Source organism: Salvelinus namaycush, chromosome 15 (genome assembly GCF_016432855.1).
Source record: "Salvelinus namaycush isolate Seneca chromosome 15, SaNama_1.0, whole genome shotgun sequence".
NCBI lineage: Eukaryota > Metazoa > Chordata > Actinopteri > Salmoniformes > Salmonidae > Salvelinus > Salvelinus namaycush.
The window spans coordinates 21,925,732-21,948,038 of NC_052321.1; the positions used below are offsets into that span (position 1 = coordinate 21,925,732).

A 22,307-nucleotide genomic window follows, 5' to 3' on the forward strand; every position below is an offset into this window, starting at 1 on the left:
TCATGCATCCCACATTTTTTCTTTCTTGCCCCACCAAGATTTACATGCTAAAATAGGCACTGGAAACATGGAATAATATAAACTCAGCAAAAAAAGAAACGTCCTCTCACTGTCAACTGCGTTTATTTTCAGCAAACTTAACATGTAAATATTTATATGAACATAACAAGATTCAACAACTGAGACATAAACTGAACAAGTTCCACAGACATGTGACTAACAGAAATGGAATAATGTCTCCCTGAACAAAGGGGGGTCAAAATCAAAAGTAACAGTCACTATCTGATGTGGCCACCAGCTGCATTAAGTACTGCAGTGCATCTCCTCCTCGTGGACTGCACTAGATTTGCTAGTTATTGCTGTGAGATGTTACCCCACTCTTCCACCAAGGCACCTGCAAGTTCCCTGACATTTCTGGGGGGAATGGCCCTAGCCCTCACCCTCCGATCCAACAGGTGCCAGACGTGCTCAATGGGATTGAGATCCGGGCTCTTCGCTGGCCATGGCAGAACACTGACAATACTGTCTTGCAGGAAATCACACACAGAACGAGCAGTATGGCTGGTGGCATTGTCATGCTGGAGGGTCATGTCAGGATGAGCCTGCAGGAAGGGTACCACATGAGGGAGGAGGATGTCTTTCCTGCAACGCAGTGTTGAGATTGCCTTCAATGACAACAAGCTCAGACCGATGATGCTGTGACACACCGCCCGTGATGTCTGGTGAGGACCTGCCTTACAACAGGCCTACAAGCCTCTCTCAGCCAATTGCGGACAGTCTGAGCACTGATGGAGGGATTGTGCATTCCTGGTGTAACTCGGGCAGTTGTTGTTACCATCCTGTACCTGTCACGCAGGTGTGATGTTTGGATGTACCAATCCTGTGCAGGTGTTGTTACACGTGGTCTGCCACTGCGAGGACGATCAGCTGTCCGTCCTGTCTCCCTGTAGCGCTGTCTTAGACGTCTCACAGTACGGACATTGCAATTTATTGCCCTGGCCACATCCGCAGTCCTCATGCCTCCTTGCAGCATGCCTAAGGCACATTCACGCAGATGAGCAGGGACCCTGGGCATCTTTCTTTTGGTGTTCTTCAGAGTCAGTAGAAAGGCCTCTTTAGTGTCCTATGTTTTCATTACTGTGACCTTAATTGCCTACCATCTGTAAGCTGTTAGTGTCTTAACAACCGTTCCACAGGTGCATGTTCATTAATTGTTTATGGTTCATTGAACAAGCATGGGAAACAGCGCTTAAACTCTTTACAATGAAGACCTGTGAAGTTATTTGGATTGGCCACAGATATGTATTCTGTCTGATCCTCTTTCTGAGTCGAATGATATTATTACTAAAAATGTGCCCTCATCATCACAAATGTGACTTTATAAATGCACTATGATTGACATATCCTTACACGAGTATGTACTGTGCTGAAAGAGGTCAGGTTTGTTTGGGATCTTTTAAATGTACATTTAAATGCATCACAACATCATCAATAGTGTAGTGCAGGCTTCCCCAACTGGCGGCCCGTGGGTGGTTTTATTTGACTCCCCAAGTTTTTTGAGCAATTTAAAAAAATATAAATAACAACACCTTTTCATTGTTGGACAAAAAAGACTAAAGACACCAGGAAATAAGCTCCAAATGACTTTAATTTAAGAAATCTGTTCCCAGGTATTCCCACACCTAATAGAGACGTGATTGTATACAAATGTAAGCAAGGTTTGAAATTATTGTTTTTTAGTCAAACATTATCTGTTTTGGCTTCTTGCGGTCAATTTGCTGTCTACAAATTATTTGTAATTATGTTCCGGCCCCCCCGACCATCCACTCCAAAAAAAAATCAGCCCATGGGTGAATCTAGTTGATGGTCCCTGGTGTAGTGGGATAATAAATGAATCACAGACTTCTGGGAGTTATTTAATTATTTCTTCCTTTACCTTTTAGGAAATCAAAACATAAAGGTGACAGATATTGGTGATTCAACAATCAGAGATATCAATGTACACTGTTGCCAAATGATATAATTCACACCATTAATATTTATACTGTAGGAACAGGAAATAATTTTAAGTACCTGTTCCTTAATGCAAGTTTATCATCAAGGGACCAATTCTGACACATTGATGTTAATAAAAACATGTACCCGCTTCATAACCAAAATGAGTCTCGCCCACTGATAGCCAAATCATGAATTCAACTTTAAGCATGCTTTACCTTTACAAACAGATATATGGATGGTAAGAGACTACTGCTGACTATAATTACAAATACACTACATGATCAAAAGTATGTGGACACCTGCTCGTCGAACATCTCATTCTAATATCATGGGCATTAATGTGGAGTTGGTCCCCCTTTGCTGCTATAACAGCCTCCACTTTTCTGGGAAGGCTTTCCACTAGATGTTGGAACATTGCTGCGGGGACTTGCTTCCATTCAGCCACAAGAGCATTAGTGAGGTCGGGCACTGATGTTGGGCGATTAGACCTGGCTCGCAGTCGGCATTCCAATTCATCCCAAAGGTGATCGGTGGGGTTGAGGTCTGGGCTCTGTGCAGGCCAGTCAAGTTCTTAGATATCGATCTCGACAAACCATTTCTGTATGGACCTTGCTTTGTGCACGGGGAGCATTGGCATGCTAAAACATGAAGGGCCTACTCCAAACTGTTGCCACAAACTTAGAAGCACAGGATTGTCTACAATGTCATTATATGCTGTAGCGTTAGGCTTTCCCTTCACTGGAACTAAGGGGCCTACTGTAGCCCGAACCATGAAAAACAGCCCCAGACCATTATGCATTGGGGCAGGTAGCATTCTCCTGGCATCCGCCAAACCCAGAATTGTCCATTGGACTGCCAGATGGTGAAGCGTAATTCATCACTCCAGAGAACGTGTTTACACCGCTCCAGAGTCCAATGGTGGCGAGCTTTACACCAGTCCAGCCGACACTTGGCATTGCGCATGGTGATCTTAGGCTTGCTCAGCCATGGAAACCCATTTCATGAAGCTCCTGACGAACAGTTCTTGTGCTGACTTGCTTCCAGAGGCAGTTTGGAACTTGGTAGTGATTTTTACACGCTATGTGCTTCAGCACTTGGCGGTCCCGTTCTGTGAGCTTGTGTGGCCTACCATTTCGCGGCTGAGCCGTTGTTGCTCCTAGATGTTTCCACTTCACAATAACAGCACTTACATTTGACCGGGGCAGCTCTAGCAGGGCAGAAATTTGACAAACTGACTTGTTGGAAAGGTGGCATCCAATAACGGTGCCACGTTGAAAGTCACTGAGCTCTTCAGTAAGGCCATTCTACTGCCAATGTTTGTTTATGGAGATTGCATGGCTGTGTGCTCAATTTTATACAACAGTCAGCAATGGGTGTGGTTGAAATAGCCGAATCCACTAATTTGAAGGGGTGTCCACATACCTTTGTATATATAGTGTATCTTTGCAGGGGCATTTCTAGACAATAAATCTTTGATAGAAATGTGGACGGCTCATGTATATTTCAATACAGCCATGATGATGATGATACTGATGAAGAATACGTCTTGAAATCGAAAGTATCGACAATAGTGATGAGGTAGTAGTCAGCAGGACGCTGCATGCTGTACTTTATTTTGAACTGCTGTAACTCGGCAACCTACTGTATACTGTCCAGTAACCATTGGCATTGATATACTGTATATTTATATATATATACACATTCTACTGTATAGACCCAGTTTGAATGAAAGACTTGTTATTTTGCATTCTAGAGGAGCCTAAATACAAATGAAAGCATTGAAGGGAGGTGCCTGGAGTTTACGTTGTGTTGGGTGTGAATTTTGGATCACTACAAAAAGCTTGTTGTAAAGTTTTTCTGCTAAACTGTCTGATCTGTTTCATCTGTACTTGTCCATACAAACGCTTGTATTTTACAGCAGAGCAAAGAAAATATAGTTCTGATATTTATTTTTGATAAGAATAATTTTTAATAATATTGAAATATGAATCCAATTGTCCAAAATCTTGGTAAAAGCATGCTTACAGCATGGCTTCAGTCAGAATTGGTCCCCGTTGTATTGCACAACAGTAAAATAGTTCAAGTTACATGGTCACCCTCTAAAGTGGAGCCTGTTAAGTAGACAGCGGCTAGTTCAAGTTGGGATTATTAGGTGCTGGGGTGTGTAGTCATCCTCCATTAAGTGACCAATCAGGCTGCAGTAAAATAGGGAGCTGCAGGATTAACACTGGTCAATGATATCACAAGCAGAGTAGCAACCATCCCGTCTCCAATGTCAGGGATTCCTTTGATCACAGTTTCATATTGGGACAGCACCAACATGTATCACATCACATTAATCACGTCAGTAGTATAATCATCCCCCTCCCATCCCATTCTCTCCCATGCAGAACAAGAACAGCATGAGTCTACAGTACTGAACTACAGGGCCCAGCATGCAACATGGAGGTCGACCTACCTACACACTGGGAGCATGGAGGCCCTCTCGTCACTTTCCCACCGAGATCACACCTTGTACAGACACACCATGGGACTGGTGCTACCCTTTGAAACATGCTGACACTTTGTAGCCTGCATGGCTTCTCACAAGAGGAGCACCTTGGGGAGTGATTTGCTGTCTTTAAGGATGCCTGTCTGTCTCCTGGTCTGTTGAGAGGTGTTACACCACAGCTACTGTGTCAACATGGGGTCAAGCAGCGTTACACGTGTCTACTGTACTCCTGGAGGGAGGCAGAGCTGCACAGTAGAGAGCAGGCAGACAGCTACAGCAATAACCTCCTTCTGGGTTAAAAATACCCCCAGTCAGCGTGAAGCGCTAGCTACCAACACATCACTGCACTGCACCTGCCATTCACCTCAGTTTGGCTGTAGCTCCATAAAGACAGTCCCAGCTATAAAAAGACAGGCAGCTTCTAAAATGCTGCTAGCAGATGCTGGACACCTTGCTCCCTGTGTGTGGGAGGACTCTGCCACGGTCTTAAAGGACCCAAAATAGAGCATTTGACACATGGGCCTCTGATTGTTTGAACATGGAATCTTCTGGACTTCTGCCACTCGGCAGAAATCCTTTGATACCCCCGCCCCAAACCCACTCATCATCTTTCACCCTGCCCAAATCAGGTCATTCGCTCAGTTGCCAAGAGGCAATTTCCATCGGCTTGAACAATCACCAAATGTGGGGTTTACAGAGGAGAAACACTACAGTGCAACAGGTGAGTGGTGCGTACATTGCCAGGACACACACTCACACACACATGGGAGGGCATGGTCTACTAGCGACAGACAGTCACAGACAGTCAGACAGTCAGTCAGACAGACAGACAGACAGACAGACAGACAGACAGACAGACAGACAGACAGACAGACAGACAGACAGACAGACAGAGACAGCAGCGTAGTGAAGCAGATGATATAGGAGGTTTAACATTGACTTGTCCACGGCACGGCTCCCTTTATTGCTGAGTTACTACAGAATAAGACGACTGACTACCTGGCTACGCTAGTTTGGTTAAACATGTCATGTGACCAGTTTATCTTCTTCCTGTCTGAGACCAATCCACATCACACAGCTCACTGCTCTGAAGAGGTATATTCAAGGACATTTAGATCAGTAGAGCTCACATTTAGGTAACACTTTCTGTTCTTTCTTTTAATTTTTTTCCAAAGAAGGAGAAAGAGAGAAAATGGCCGTCGGCTTCACCAGACATAACTGTACACTCAGCCAATCATTATTAATAAATATATACATGTCCTGGTCAAGTCCAGGAGGTGAAACAACTGTCTAACAAGTGAGTCATAGTGGTTGACGTGTGTTGTCATCAGAACACATATGGAGACCTCAACTGTAGATTCTAACTAGAAATAAAACCATGTTAATTAAGAGCCTGCAATTATTCCTTCTGAAGATATAGAGAGAGGGGGAGATCCTTCACATACAGTATGACCACAGACCATAAACAAAACAAAAGTATTACTGTACATAGTATTTCTTATATATTTTAAATTAATCTGCATCATTTTACATTTATACTTTTAACCAAGTTTTGCATTTGTTCTTCTTTATTATTATTATTATTTTTTTTAAATGTCTTGGGTTCGAGGGGGCGAAGCGCGAGAGAGGTCAGTCTGTCTCCTGTCACAGTCAGCAGGGTGTTCCTCTCCTGTCCTAAGTCCCCTCTCTCCATGTCCTTCTGTCTGGATCACCTGCTCCTCCATCAGACCTTGGCTTCCAGCATCTCCAGGAAGAGTTTGTGCATGGGCACCTTGCCCTGCACCTTGATGCTGTAAAAGTGCTGCACGGCCTTGGTGGCGGTCTGACGTAGCAGGGGCAGGGTCATGAGCAGCTTGCCTGCCCGCCGGGGGTCCTCCTGATGCTGGCTGCTCTCATAGTCCTGCAGGGCCTCATGGAGCGCATCCTGGAGCTTCTGCACTGCCTCCACGTCCTCTATATGCATGGAGTCTGGAGAGGAGAGGGAAAGAAACGGTCAGTGAGAGGGGGCTCTTCAACATGAGTCATGTTAACATCTTCAGAGATACAATGACAACACAAACCATTGCTTGATTTAATGAAATGTAAAATAGTTCTGTAAATAGTAACACATCAAAACTTTGCAGAATACAGTGCACATTTCCAATGCAATGAGAGCTGAACGAGGCTGATGAACACAGCAGGAATTCCAAAAAGGCAGTTATCTCAATTGTATTTTTGCTAAAGTAAAACATGGCTGGGTGTGTACTAGTGATCTAACAGCGTAGTCAGCTATTAGACACGTTATCAGCATAATTCACACTGCGACAAGATAAACAATAGAACGTAAAGAAAAACACAAAGCTTAATGTATTTTTTTTGCCATGTGGCCTTGGTTTGATTTCCGTATGGCCTTTGACCAATGAGACTGAAAATCCATATAATGCAGCAGTCTCCTGCAGCACACAATGGAATGAATAGCAGCCAACCCCCAGTGAATGAATACATATTAAACACCTCACTGTTCCAAAAGACAGCTCTGGAATAGATTGTTTTCTTATAAACACTCCATCAGGGAATTGGACGGTGTAAACTAGCTTCAATAAAGAAATAATACTTCCTTCACATTTTCATTCATTTCCTCGCTCTTCTCTCAGAGACAGACACATGTGGAACAACAAATGAGTGGAATGAAAGTAAACACTATTGTACATTTGATTAAATAATCCCTGGAATGTTAGTGCTTTAGCTTGCTGGAAACCATATTTTGACTGATGATTGATCAAACAAAACAAATTATATAAACTCCAATTGAACTAGTGTAACTACATGTATGTACTGTAGGTCTACTGTAACAGTGTAACTACATGTATGTACTGTAGGCCTACTGTAACAGTGTAACTACATGTATGTACTGTAGGCCTACTGTAACAGTGTAACTACATGTATGTACTGTAGGCCTACTGTAACAGTGTAACTACATGTATGTACTGTAGGCCTACTGTAACAGTGTAACTACATGTATGTACTGTAGGTCTACTGTAACAGTGTAACTACATCTATGTACTGTAGGCCTACTGTAACAGTGTAACTACATGTATGTACTGTAGGCCTACTGTAACAGTGTAACTACATGTATGTACTGCAGGCCTACTGTAACAGTGTAACTACATGTATGTACTGTAGGCCTACTGTAACAGTGTAACTACATGTATGTACTGTAGGCCTACTGTAACAGTGTAACTACATGTATGTACTGCAGGCCTACTGTAACAGTGTAACTACATGTATGTACTGTAGGCCTACTGTAACAGTGTAACTACATGTATGTACTGTAGGCCTACTGTAACAGTGTAACTACATGTATGTACTGCAGGCCTACTGTAACAGTGTAACTACATGTATGTACTGCAGGCCTACTGTAACAGTGTAACTACATGTATGTACTGTAGGCCTACTGTAACAGTGTAACTACATGTATGTACTGTAGGCCTACTGTAACAGTGTAACTACATGTATGTACTGCAGGCCTACTGTAACAGTGTAACTACATGTATGTACTGTAGGCCTACTGTAACAGTGTAACTACATGTATGTACTGCAGGCCTACTGTAACAGTGTAACTACACGTATGTACTGTAGGCTTACTGTAACAGTGTAACTACATGTATGTACTGTAGGCCTACTGTAACAGTGTAACTACATGTATGTACTGTAGGCCTACTGTAACAGTGTAACTACATGTATGTACTGTAGGTCTACTGTAACAGTGTAACTACATGTATGTACTGTAGGCCTACTGTAACAGTGTAACTTCATGTATGTACTGTAGGCCTACTGTAACAGTGTAACTACATGTATGTACTGTAGGCCTACTGTAACAGTGTAACTACATGTATGTACTGTAGGACTACTGTAACAGTGTAACCACATGTATGTACTGTAGGCCTACTGTAACAGTGTAACTACATGTATGTACTGTAGGCCTACTGTAACAGTGTAACTACATGTATGTACTGTAGGACTACTGTAACAGTGTAACCACATGTATGTACTGTAGGCCTACTGTAACAGTGTAACTACATGTATGTACTGTAGGCCTACTGTAACAGTGTAACCACATGCATGTACTGTAGGCCTACTGTAACAGTGTAACTACATGTATGTACTGTAGGCCTACTGTAACAGTGTAACTACATGTATGTACTGTAGGTCTACTGTAACAGTGTAACTACATGTATGTACTGTAGGCCTATTGTAACAGTGTAACTTCATGTATGTACTGCAGGCCTACTGTAACAGTGTAACTACATGTATGTACTGTAGGCTTACTGTAACAGTGTAACTACATGTATGTACTGTAGGTCTACTGTAACAGTGTAACTACATGTATGTACTGTAGGCCTACTGTAACAGTGTAACTACATGTATGTACTGTAGGCCTACTGTAACAGTGTAACTACATGTATGTACTGTAGGCCTACTGTAACAGTGTAACTACATGTATGTACTGTAGGCCTACTGTAACAGTGTAACTACATGTATGTACTGTAGGCCTACTGTAACAGTGAAACTACATCAACAACAACCAAGTGTACAGTATCATACTGACTCTGTAGCCCATATCCTCCCTGACCTTTCAGTATCAGAGGAGGGTTCTCTCTCTGACTCATTGCAGTCTCTCCCTGTCTGATGTGCAGTGGTGTATTGCATTGTTCACGGATACTCTTACGGTACGTACAGAATGCTGTAACAATCCCTTTTCATACTCTCTCTCTCTCTCTCTCTCTCTCTCTCTCTCTCTCTCTCTCTCTCTCTCTCTCTCTCAAGGATGCACTGGGCTTGTGGTTCTCTCAGTGGTTAACCAGTGTCTGGCACTTATGAGACGGTGTGTCATTGCTTGACTCATATCACCTTGGCAGTGCATATTTCACCACACGGGACAATAAAAGGCTAAACAGATTTCAGACTTCGTCCCAAATTCATTGACTGGAACAACTATATTCCCAAGACCTTGAGACATTTCTCACCCTGACGCTTTCCAATCCACAGCGGTAAAATGAAGTAGGTCGTTTTGGAAAGTGAATGAGCAGTTGAGCAGGGGGGGTGGGGGGATATGAGCAGATGAGGGGGGGGGGGGGGGGGGGGCAGAATAGAAGAACAAAAGGGAAATTCACCAGGAAGTCAGAGAGCTGACAGTATTGTATCTCCTCTTTGCTTCATACAGGATTAGTCAATGATAAACAGCATATTAGGTAATATAGACAAGTCAATGCCCAGACAAATTATTAGCAATTAAATGCATTTTAATTCCTGTGATAAAATCGTATAACCAATAAATGTATCAAAGACATAAGTGAGTATATGTGTGTGAGTACATGTGTGTTTGCCATTAAACTCATATAATGCCAAGAATGAGTGAGCACAGTTGACAAAGGTCTCATGGGGAAGTGCAGACAAGATGGAATGAAAGAAAGAAAGAGCTAGAGACCAGATGAGAAAGAAAAGAGAGCAATAGATAGAGAGAGACAGAGAGGGAGAAGGAGATGGAGATATGGAGAGAGAGAGACAGAGAGGGAGAAGGAGATGGAGATATGGAGAGAGAGACCGAGAGGGAGAAGGAGATGGAGATATGGAGAGAGAGACAGAGAGGGAGAAGGAGATGGAGATATGGAGAGAGACAGAGAGGGAGAAGGAGATGGAGATATGGAGAGAGAGAGACAGATGGAGAAGGAGATGGAGATATGGAAAGAGAGATAGAGAGGGAGAAGGAGATGGAGATATGGAGAGAGAGACAGAGAGGGAGAAGGAGATGGAGATATGGAGAGAGAGACAGAGAGGGAGAAGGAGATGGAGATATGGAGAGAGAGACAGAGAGAGGGAGATGGAGATACAGAGAGAGAGAGCGAGATGGAGATATGGAGAGAGAGAGAGCGAGGGAGAGGGAGAGCATGCAGCATGTAGGCTATGGAGGAGGGGATTGGCTTAAAAAAAACTACTTTGAAGAAACAATTTCCTTGCAATCCATCAGAGAGCCCAAGTCGATCCGATTGATAAACTGCTAATTACAAAATCAATCGCTATGAATTTTCACAGCTGTCAGACAGAGGGGCTCCCGAGAGAGTGATCTCACAGAGACCTTGTTCAAACGTTCCGGAAGCCTCCTCCCTACCCCGACACCCAGCCTCCTTCCCTCATCCGCACCCACCCCCCAACAAAGCTCTGTTGTCTGAAAGCAAAGCAAAGCAAAGCCCACTGTCAGCGTTTTCATTTTTCAGCCAGACAAAAAAAGAGAAAGCGCGCCCGTGGCCCAGCCAGGCATTGATCAGAGAGGGACAGGCCCTGCCTACTCAAAAGCAGCCTGTCGATACGAGTGTACCGTCTTCGCATTGGAACAAACAAGCCCCATCACTCCCTGATACTCATTCCATTCGACTTAACACATTGTATTGACAGGCCCTGTGCTCCTAATGAAATGCTAAATTTATCTCCCATGGTTGGCGTGCCCTGCAGCTACTGTTATGGAGACTTAACCAACATAAATGATGAACAATTGTTATTATGAATGAGATAATAAGATAATATTCCAATATAAAATTAGAAACAGTTTTCTGCATTTGTGCAATATAAATGGAAAAATGTTTGGTTTTATATTTAAAAGAAGGAACACCTAAATATTTTTGGGTGTGGTGGCAAATTAATGAGTGCTTAAAAATATTCCAAACAAATTTTATATGTTTGTGTCACTGGCACTATAGTAATCATGTGTTCATTTGAAATTAACTCTGGCTCGAGATTTGATACAGTATATGACAGTTTTTGAGATTAATGAAATGTGTCCTAAAATGTATAAATACTAGCTTTATTCATAAAATTACAACAAAAAGTTAAAAAGTCCAAAAATTATTATTTTTGTCCACATGGATATATTGCTTGTGATTGCCCATTTTACAATATCATATTGTCCATAAAATACTGAAAAATCAGACTCTGATCTTCAAAACATACATTTTCAGCAAAAATACAATATTACCTTAAATAATACATTTTATTGTTTTTTAGATTGATTGTTCTCATCATATTGCATAAATTAAAAAACCTTGTAAAGAATAAAATATCCAAATATTCACATATTATCCCTGACTGCCGTCTTATTTATGCAATATACGGAGTCGGTGTATATTGTCCTACCTGAGTTGGCGAGAGCGATGGCCTTGAGGGTGACAAACTCCTCCTTCTCCACCTTCAGCTTCTTGTACTTGCGTACGAGCTGCAGGATGGACACGTAGAGGTCGAGCAGGCCCGTGAGCCGCGAGTGTTCTTCGTCCATGATGTAGTCCTCTGCATACACCAGCTCGTCCTCGTAGGGCAGCGAGCGGAACACGATGCTCAGGATCAGGATCTCCATCCAGGCGCTTTGCAGTAGACTCATCTGGTCTCCCAGCGACAGCGTGGAGAAGCCTGGGGAGACAGAGGAAAGCAATATGAGAATCTCTCACCTGCAGTTATCTGCACTAAAATGCAGACACTTAAAATATATTTGTTTGTTTGTGTGTGTGTGAGTATGGGTGTTTCCAGCTCATGCTCTGCCCTCAAGATGAAATAGAAAACAGTGAAAATACTCTAATAGGCTCTTTATATTCTCACTTCGTCGATGATCAATGCATCGGTAAACTATTAAATGGGGTGAACTAGTTAAGGGTGAACAATTAAATGAACATTAGCACCCTGATTGTTTTAATGAAAACACTATGAAGCCAAACATGTACTGTCCACCTTCAAGGTCTTTCTCATGGACAGATCTGATCAGTAACCCAAACATGAGTTCAAAGTCTCACCCCGACTGACTAGAGTACATGCCACGGTATGTTAGCAGCAGAGGTGTTTCATTTTAAATGCACTCTGGAAGGTCCTCTCTGAAACGGTTGTCACAGCACTCCAGTGGGCTTTACTGTAAGTGAAGACAGTAAATCGGTGCAAAGGTCTTTGAGACACAAAGCCGTCTGGTCAGCCCTTGTTTCCTGTCACACTGCTATTGGTGGGATTAGCACTGAGACAGATCCTCATTGGAGGGGTCGAGGACGTGACACACACTCAGTACCACGCTGGGTGAGTTGATAAAAACACATACACAACACACTCATGCATGCTAGTATGCACGCATGCATACACACTCACACTAACAGACAGACACGAGTGTGCGCACACACTCACACAGTGAGGGGTCACGTGGGTCAACACAGCCCTAAAGGCATGCTTAAATCCTGTCCCCGTTCCTGACAAACAGCAACTGGATGAGCTGAAATTGTCTGGGCCATATAAAACTATTGTCATTTCAAACACACAGGCTGCTACCGCTACCCGTACATATGGATAGAATTAAACCTTTTTAAAAACAACCATCCCCACAAATCCTCTGAAGATGAGGTGAGAGAATTCAGACAAATGAAAAGGAGGAAAGGGAATCTGGTTAGAAGGAACAGATAACCATATCATCCCCCTTTCCCCATACTACCCTTTCCCCATACTACCCTTTCCCCCTACCAAACTTTCCCCCTACCAACCTTTCCCCCTACCAACCTTTCCCCCTACCAACCTTTCCTCCTACCAACCTTTCCCCCTACCAACCTTTCCCCCTACCAACCTTTCCCTCTACTACTTGGAGCATCCCTCTCCTTACCTCCTGTCCTGGTCTAGCGTTCCCACGGGCGCCCCCATTCTGACAGCATATTAGCCCGTCGCCTGATTAAAATGATTGCTTTTACAAGTTTGCTGTTGCAATACTATCTGCTCCCAGGTTATTAAGAGGCGATAGATTACAGTATTGACACACACACAGAGAGAGAGATACACTGAAGGGGGTAGAAACAGAAAGAAAAAGGTAGAGAGGGAAAGAGAGAGAAAAGGGGGTAGCGGAGAGTTTCATTTCCCTTATCGTAGTGATGACCACAGGAGGGAAGAGCTGGAGGATACATTCATTAACAGATTGCGATCGGAATGTGAGGGCCTTCACAATGTGAAGGGGAATCAATAGTCAGTCGAATGGAGGATCAAACAGAGACAGAGACAGGTGCAGGGCCCAGGACAGGCAGGCCCACCCGGGTGGCCAGGGGCTCTGTGAACCACAGACAGGACCAGCACAATACAGACACGAACCAAAACTGCTAGGAGCACAAACTAATATAATTGTAGGAGGAAGCCTAAGTGCAGGTGCCTGTGCTACTACACACCAAAATGCATTTTAAATCCTTTTTAAAGCTCTGGCGAAGGCCTTCAGGCCAATATGTAAAGCTTAATAAAGAGCAGTGATACTAGCAAGACCAGTGTGCTGGTTTCTTATTTTTTTCTCATCTTATTCAATTGTTACCATTCACCTGCAACAAAGATAGCTCAGATGAGCGAGTGCCTTTTGAATTTGAAATCCTTTGCTGTGAAATGTCCCTGTCAGCACTGGAAAAGCCGTACCTTGCCATTAGCGAGATAATCTGGACTGGCCGCAAGGAAATTGTCATGCAAGTGTAGACAAGGTTCAGCCTGATTTCTGCGTCAGGTTGGCATGCAATCACAGCCTAGGCTTTGTGCACCCTTTTAATGCCAAGGAGCACTCAACCGGAACACCTTGCCCTCAATGTGACAGCACATAGAGAGCACTTGTTCTAGATTTGTACAAGAGAATGCAAAATCCCTCTGTTATACCAGACACCTCTCAGCAATATGCACACACTGAACACAGCAGCCTGCAATTACGTTTGACGCTAAAAGTCCTTGAATTGAATCCGGTGTTGTGAGATGGAGAGGTGGTGTTTTCCCCTGCTCTGTCTCTCTTCAGGGCCTAAATTATGGCTCCAAATGGGATCTTGTGTCGTTGACTTGCCGTTTTCCACTCAATTTAATCGAGTAATGAAGTGACTTCCAGACTCCATAGGTCACACAGCGCTCTGGCCGCCATGCTGTGAAGGCAGCCCGGTTAAGTGCCGTCGGAGTGGGTGATTTCCTCTAATGAAATATCAATATTTACATCTTCATTTCCACACCACTGCCTTGGTGGGGTTTGAGCAAACACGGCACAATATTGACCAAAACTTAGAGACCTGTCTGTGTGGTTGAAGGCCATTTTCCACAAGGCTACCCTGGGTGAGTAGGCTAAACTAGCAGAGGGCAATAAAAACATTTCTGAAATTTCTTTTGTTCTTTTTGAATAAGCATGCTTTCATATATGGAATTGTGATGTTAGGGGAGGATTGTTTTAAAGGCATCTACATTATGAATTTAAAAATGACATTACATGACAGTATATTTATTTTATCCAGTAAACACAATGGAACTTGAACATACAGTAGATTACAGTGAATCATCTCTACTTTATCACCGTTTAACCACAATGTACCTCCTCATTACATGTGGACAAGCAGTCCTCAGGAGAAATGTCATGTTGACATAGCATACTACTGTGGTCCATACTACCACACAATCACAGTCATGCGGGGGGGGGGGGCAGCTCTCTCAGTCCCTGCGATTTCAGAGGGTGACAGGCAGACGTGGTGGCTGTGGACAGGGAACATGCTCTCTTCCTCGCCTCTTAACCAGACACTGAAGACCATGACTGGGTTCAACAGTAGACTAATTCACTTCGTGCCTCAACTGGTTCTCACAATGATCCCTGTCCCTGGCTAGGCGCAGTATAAAATCACACTCGTTTTGTTTGTGTTTCCAATAAACATAGCCACTTGAAATGGGTTCGAAAACATTGACAAGCTTGGCTCGTCTCTCTAGTCTCTCTGGTTGATAAAGGCAAATCTTGAATAGCATTTCACTGCAATATTTTGTATAAATCACATATGAAAGTTATAACACAGGAATAAATGTTTTCTTTGACAGATGATTTCCCTCAGCTTTTCCTGCTCTGCTCCCTGACTTAGGTATACTGGATTTAAATACAACAATATCCCTGTCCAAACAGCCCTGTTACAGTCTCTTACCTCTGTCCTCTAAGGTGAGAATCCTATAGATGTACACATGTAGAAATATATTTAAGTTCATCTTCGGATTCTTAGCTTGTTATTCTGGATACAACTGTGAAAAGCCAATTGGGGAGAGCCAAAATCCCCATCCTCCTTATCTCCGACAGACCCCTTCACTGAGGGAGGGGGGTGAGATGGTGGCAGAACAGGCAGGCCACACCAGCGCCGGCTGCCTCTGGGTCCACCCCTCGTCAGATTAATCAGGGTGCCATTTCATCTGCCAGAGCAGAGGACGGCCCAAAATGAAATGCTGGAGATTTCTGTTGAGCGGGAGTTCATATTCTATTAATTTATTATTGTTTCCCTCTCCCCGAGGGCCATTAGCACGGGTCATAAAAAGAGAAGTAATTACGAGGCATGGTGGCCCCCTCCAGCTGCAGCCCCCTCGTATTTCATCCTCAATCAGACTACTGAACTGACAGAGAGAGCGAGAGAGAGGGATGGAGAGAGAGAGATGAAGCGAGGGAGGGAGACGGAAAGAGAGCGTGAAAGGGGTGGAGGGAATGAAAGAGAGAGATAGGGAGAAGATAAAGAGGAAGTGAGAGATAAGGAGAAGAGAGAGGAAGAGAAACACACAGAGAGATATACAGAGATACAGAGAGAGAGAGAGACAGAGAGAAAGCGATAGGGGGAAAAGAGAGAGTCATTCTCGCTAGACAGGGGCTGCTACACTATATACAGTTGAAGTTGGAGGTTTACATACACCTTAGACAAATACATTTAAACTCAGTTTTTCACAATTCCTGACATTTAATCCTAGTAAAAATTCCCTGTTTTAGGTCAGTTAGGATCACCACTTTATTTTAAGAATGTGAAATGTCAGAATAATAGTAGAGAGAATGATTTATTTCAGCTTTTATTTCTTTCATCACATTCCCAGTGGGTCAGATGTTTACATACACTCAATTAGTATTTGGTAGCATTGCCTTTAAATTGTTTAACTTGGGTCAAACATTTTGGGTAGCCTTCCACAGGCTTCCCACAATAAGTTGGGTGAATTTGGCCCATTCCTCCTGACAGAGCTGGTGTAACTGAGTCAGGTTTGTAGGCCTCCTTGCCTCCACGCTTTTTCAGTTCTGCCCACAAAATTTCTATGGGATTGAGGTCAGGGCTTTGTGATGGCCACTCCAATAGCTTGACTTTGTTGTCCTTAAGCCATTTTGCCACAACATGGAAGTATGCTTGGGGTCATTGTCCATTTGGAAGACCCATTTGCGACCAAGCTTTAACCTCCTGACCGATAGCTTGAGAGGTTGCTTTAATATATCCACATATTTTCCATCCTCATGATGCCATCTATTTTGTGAAGTGCACCAGTCCCTCCTGCAGCAAAGCACCCCCACAACATGATGCTGTCACCCCCGTGCTTCACGGTTGGGATGGTGTTCTTCGGCTTGCAAGCCGCCCCCTTTTTCCTCCAAACATAAGAGAAACATCATTATGTTTCATTATGGCCAAACAGTTCCATTTTTGTTTCATCAGACCAGAGGACATTTCTCCAAAAAGTACGATCTTTGTCCCCATGTGCAGCTGCAAACCGTAGTCTGGCTTTTTATGCCGGTTTTGGAGCAGTGGCTTCTTCCTTGCTGAGTGGCCTTTCAGGTTATGTCGATATATGACTTGTTTTCCTCTGGATATAGATACCTTTGTACTTGTTTCCTCCGGCATCTTCACAAGGTCCTTTGCTGTTGTTCTGGGATTGATTTGCACTTTTCGCACCAAAGTACGTTCATCTCTAGGAGACAGAATGCGTCTTCTTCCTGAGTGGTATAATGGCTGCGTGGTCCCATGGTGTTTATACTTGCATACTATTGTTTGTACAGATGAACGTGGTATCTTCAGGCATTTGGAAATTGCTCCCAGGGATGAAGCAGACTTGTGGAGGTCTACAATGTTTTTTTGAGATCTTGGCTGATTTCTTTTGATTTCCCCATGATATCAAGCAAAGAGGCACTTAGTTTGAAGGTAGGCCTTGAAATACATCCACAGGTACACCTCCAATTGACTCAAATTATGTCAATTAGCCTATCAGAAGCTTCTAAAGCCATGACATAATTTTCTGGAATTTTCCAAGCTGTTTAAACGCACAGTCAACTTAGTGTATGTAAACTTCTGACCCACTGGAATTGAGATACAGTGAATTATAAGTGAAATAATCTGTCTGTAAACAATTGTTGGAAAAATTACTTAGATGTCCTAACTAACTTGCTAAAACTATAGTTTGTTAACAAGAAATTTGTGGAGTGGTTGAAAAACGAGTTTTAATGACTCCAACCTAAGTGTATGTAAACTTCCGACTTAAACTGTATATACAAAAGTATGTGGACACCCCTTCAAATTAGTGGATTTGGCTATTTCTGCCCCACCCGTTGCTGACAGGTGTATAAAATCGAGCACACAGCCATGCAATATCCATAAATAAACATTGGCAGTAGAATGGCCTTACTGAAGAGCTCAGTGACTTTCAACATGGCACCGTCAAAGGAGCAACAACGGCTCAACCGCGAGTGCTGAAGCGCTTAGGCCGTAAAAAACGTCTGTCCTCAGTTGCACCACTCCCTACCGAGTTCCAAACTGCCTCTGGAAGCATCGTCAGCACAATAACTGTTTGTCGGGAGCTTCATGAAATGGGTTTCCATGGCTGAGCAGCCGCACACAAGCCTAAGATCACCATGCGCAATGCCAAAAGTCGGCTGGAGTGGTGTAAAGCTTGCCACCATTGGTCTCTGGAGCCGTGTAAACGTGTTCTCTGCGGTGATGAATCACGATTCACCATCTGGTAGTCCGACAGACGAATCTGGGTTTGGCAGATGTCAGGAGAATGCTACCTGCCCCAATGCATAGTGCCAACTGTAAAATTTGGTGGAGGAGGAATTATGGTCTGGGGCTGTTTTTCATGGTTTGGGCTAGGCCCCTTAGTTCCAGTGAAGGGAAATCTTAACTCTACAGCATACAATGACATTCTAGATGATTCTTTGCTTCCAACTTTGTGGCAACAGTTTGGGGAAGGTCCTTTTCTGTTTCAACATGCCAATGCTCCCGTGCACAAAGCGAGGTCCATACAGAAATGGTTTGTCGAGATTGGTGTGGAAGAACTTGACTGGCCTGCACAGAGCCCTGACCTCAACCCCATCGATCACCTTTGGGATGAATCGGAACGCCGACTGCAAGCCAGGCGCTCCCAACATCAGTGCCCGACGTCACTAATGCGCTTGTGGCTGAATGGAAGCAAGTCCCCGCAGTAATGTTCCAACGTCTAGTGGAAAGTCTTCCCAGAAGAGTGGAGGCTGTTATAGCAGCAAAGGGGAACCAACTCCACATTAATGCCCATGATTTTGGAATGAGATGCTCGACGAGCAGGTGTCCACATTCTTTTGATCATGTAGTGTACAGTATATCATGGCTGGCTATCAGAAGGACAAGCGAGCCCTGAAGACTTTTGCCCAACGGCATTCTCACCTCAGCCAGTCAAGTACCCGCCATCTAGTTTGAGCAATACTGCCCTTAAAAGAGCCCCAGAGGTTCAGCTCATCCTATTCAGCTCTGTACTAAACTGGCTGCTCATCTACCTATATCAAAGCTTTTATTCCAAAAAAAGTATCTTTTAAAACATCCCCAAATCTACTACTTTTATTTCAGAGACAGATACATTCTTATTTTTTTTAAACCAAACAGAGTTTATTGCAAGAAGCTGTAATGTTTATAATATTTGCTCCTGATCAGTTATACAGTACTGTCTTAAGGTTGATTAAATACATCTGTTCGATACAAACAGACTGGAGCAGATGCAAAGCTGTCTGGTCATTTTGGTTGGAATGTGCATGTGCAAGCTTGTGTGTGTGTGTGTGTGCCAGTGTGTGTGCCCGTGTGTTTTGTGCGTGGCCATGTGTGTTTGTGCGTGTTTGTGAGTGTGTGTGCGTGTGTGTGCGTAAGCTGCAGCTGCCGGCCATGATTCTTTCTGAATTTACATGAAAGCGTCAGGAGGACCCAATCAATAGCTTCTTGGTAATAAATTGCTGTGCTTGACATAAATAATTTGACCTGAACCTCGGCCACACGTACAGCACAGCTCAAGTCAGGCCGCCGCAAGCCTTCACTTGTAACATATTACATAACACATTACCCAAACTACCCTGTCATATACGCTTTTACAGATACAATTCAGTACACCTTCAATTTCAGCGGTATATGCATTTCAGTACATCTTGAATTTCAGCAGTGGAAAATCTCTTATTTTAGATTTGTGTATATTGTTGTGAATCATTTTTAGATACTACTGCATTGTTAGATACTACTGGAGCTAGGAACACAAGCATTTCGCTACACCTGCAATAACATCTGCTAAATATGTGTATGTGACCAATACAATTTAATTTGATTTGATTTGATAGTCACATATAGCTGGATGATAGATAATTAATACATTTCATCCTGTTTTGTGACTAAATGGTTCAGTAATCCACTTTTCAGGAGTGCCAGCTATCTCTACTTTTAAAATGAACACCAGACCATTGTCCAATTATAAGTAGCTGGGAATGGGTGATTTGACCAGCGGCCTGTGAACGTTATGAGGTTGTATAACGTTAAATACAGTAATCCCCTTGTCTTAATCTGCACCCCCTGACCCCGTGACCCCGGCTCGGGAGTATTTAGCCGTCTCAAGAGTCCCACAGCCCTCATTTGGCGTTATATATCTCTGTTTAGCCCAAAGACCAGGAGGATTCTGACTTTAATCATTCACATAATTACACATCATTTATCTCTGCTGCCAACCAGCAACACGCCTTAATGAGGGAGGGACAGCTAACGCCTAGTTGACAATGTCTAAAGGCACATCATCAGCTCTCTGAAAGACTTCCTCACTGCAAATTAGTAATACTATTTATACCCTGTTGATGTTGAGCCTTTTGTACGTCATCTTACATCAAAATGTAAAATATATTCAGACAGATTTGATGCTTGGCTTGCTGGTAACTGCTCATTTAAAATGGTAACAATTTGTAGCATTGTAACAAAACCAAATACTCCCCCTTCTCTGTTCCTGGCAGATGCCCCTTTCCTACCCATCTCCCTCCCTGCTTCTCTCCCGCTGTCTCTCTCCTTGCTTGCCTCCCTGCCTCTCTCCCAGTCTCACTGCCTGCCTCCCTGCCTGCCTCTCTCTATCCCTGCCTCTCTCTCTCCCTCCCTGCCTCTCTTTCTCTCTCCCTCCATGCCTCTCTCTCTCTCTCCCTCCCTGCCTGTCTGCCTCTCACCCTCCCTGCCTGCCTCTCTCCCTGCCTGCCGGCCTGCTTGCCTGCCTCTCTCCCTACCTGTGTCTCTCTACCTGTGTCTCTCTATGCCTCTCTCTCTTCCTCCCTCCCTCTCCCTCTCTCTTTCCCTCCCTGCCTCTTTCTCTCTCTCCCTCCCTGCCTCTCTCTCTCTCCCTCCCTGCCTTTTTCTCTCTCTCTCCCTTCTTGCCTCTCGCTCTCTCCATCCCTGCCTTTCTCTCTCTCCCTGCCTCTCTCTCCCCTCCCTGCCTCTCTCTCTCTCCCTCCCTGCCTGCCTCTCTCCCTCCCTGCCTCTCTCCCTACCTATGTCTCTCTATCCCTGCCTCTCCCTCCCTCCCTGCCTCTCTCTCTCTCCCTCCCTGCCTTTCTCTCTCTCTCTCCCTCCCTGCCTCTCTCTCTCTCCCTGCCTGCCTTTCTCTCTCTCCCTGCCTCTCTCTCCCTCCCTGCCTGCCTACCTCCCTGCCTGCCTGCCTCTCTCCCTACCCGTGTCTCGCTATCCCTGCCTCTCTCTCCCTCCCTGCCTCTCTCTCTCTCTCTCTCAGTCTCCCACCTGGTCTCCATCCCTGCCTGGCCATCTGATACTCCCCCCATCTCAATCTCCCAGCACCCACTCTGCCTGCCTGTCTGCCTCCCTGGGTTCAGGCCTCAGCATCCACCTGATTGCTCAATCTATCTTTATCTGGTGTGTTGAAGTCTACGTCAGAGGGTAAATTGAATATACTAAGAGCTGTCTGTTGGTGTCTATATTTAATAAAGTACACTGATGAGGTGCTGATGTATTGCCCGGCAGTATTCACACTCTATTACAAGGATATTACACAGCTTGAGTGGGATCAGCCCGACAACACAGTAAGTAGATTTCACAATTTAATGACAAAAAGAAAACAGGAACCCGAAGGGGGCTGTGGGAAGGAGGGGGCTGTGGGAAGGAGGGGGCTGTAGGGAGCTGACACAGATACGACAACATACAAGAGGCGTGATCTCTCCTACACATCACCGCCTTGTTCCCCGCTAACAACTAAACATAAGCTTCATGACCAACGTAGTCTGTATACTGAGCTAACAGGCTGGAGTTAAATAAAAAGTAGATCACTAATAAGACCAGTAATAAATAACAAGAACCAGGCCAATTCATTAGGTTGTTGGGTCGAACTGCAACGCTAGACTTTGCTATTTCAAAAACGAGATCAGCCATTCTGGGTTTTACCAAATTGTAGAAAAAATATTATTATACCATGAAATGTCTTACAAAACATACGAGGATATGTAGTGTGTTTCCCCTAGTGAAATACACTATCAATCATAGCAGAGCAGGTTTAGGTATGTGGACTAGAAACAAACAGCAGGAGGAGGACATCCAGCACTCAGTGAACCCACAGAATCATGCCACAGAATTCCCGTCAGAAAACATTCCGACCCTGGAAGCAGAATGGGAGGTCTGACAGCAGGTGACAAACGTCTGCCTCCTCTAACAATGAGACCCTCTTATAAAAGCGCCATGCAAGGCAGATTCCACATTGTGGCACATGACATTCACACTGTGCCTGGGTTAAG

General features: G+C 44.0%; 1 protein-coding gene across 3 annotated transcripts in view; it reads right to left on the reverse strand.

Annotated features, from left to right (window-relative positions):
- Window positions 1-6,212: 6,212 nt before the first annotated feature.
- Window positions 6,213-22,307, reverse strand: part of LOC120059878 (steroid hormone receptor ERR2) — a 49,529-nt gene continuing 33,434 nt past the window's right edge. For all 3 annotated transcript variants that reach the window (XM_039008938.1, XM_039008940.1, XM_039008939.1), the window contains 2 exons: window positions 11,657-11,926; window positions 6,213-6,457 (listed from right to left, as the gene is read on the reverse strand). In XM_039008938.1, the coding sequence (XP_038864866.1) occupies window positions 6,213-6,457; window positions 11,657-11,926 (515 nt within the window). The remainder of the gene's footprint in view (window positions 6,458-11,656; window positions 11,927-22,307) is intronic.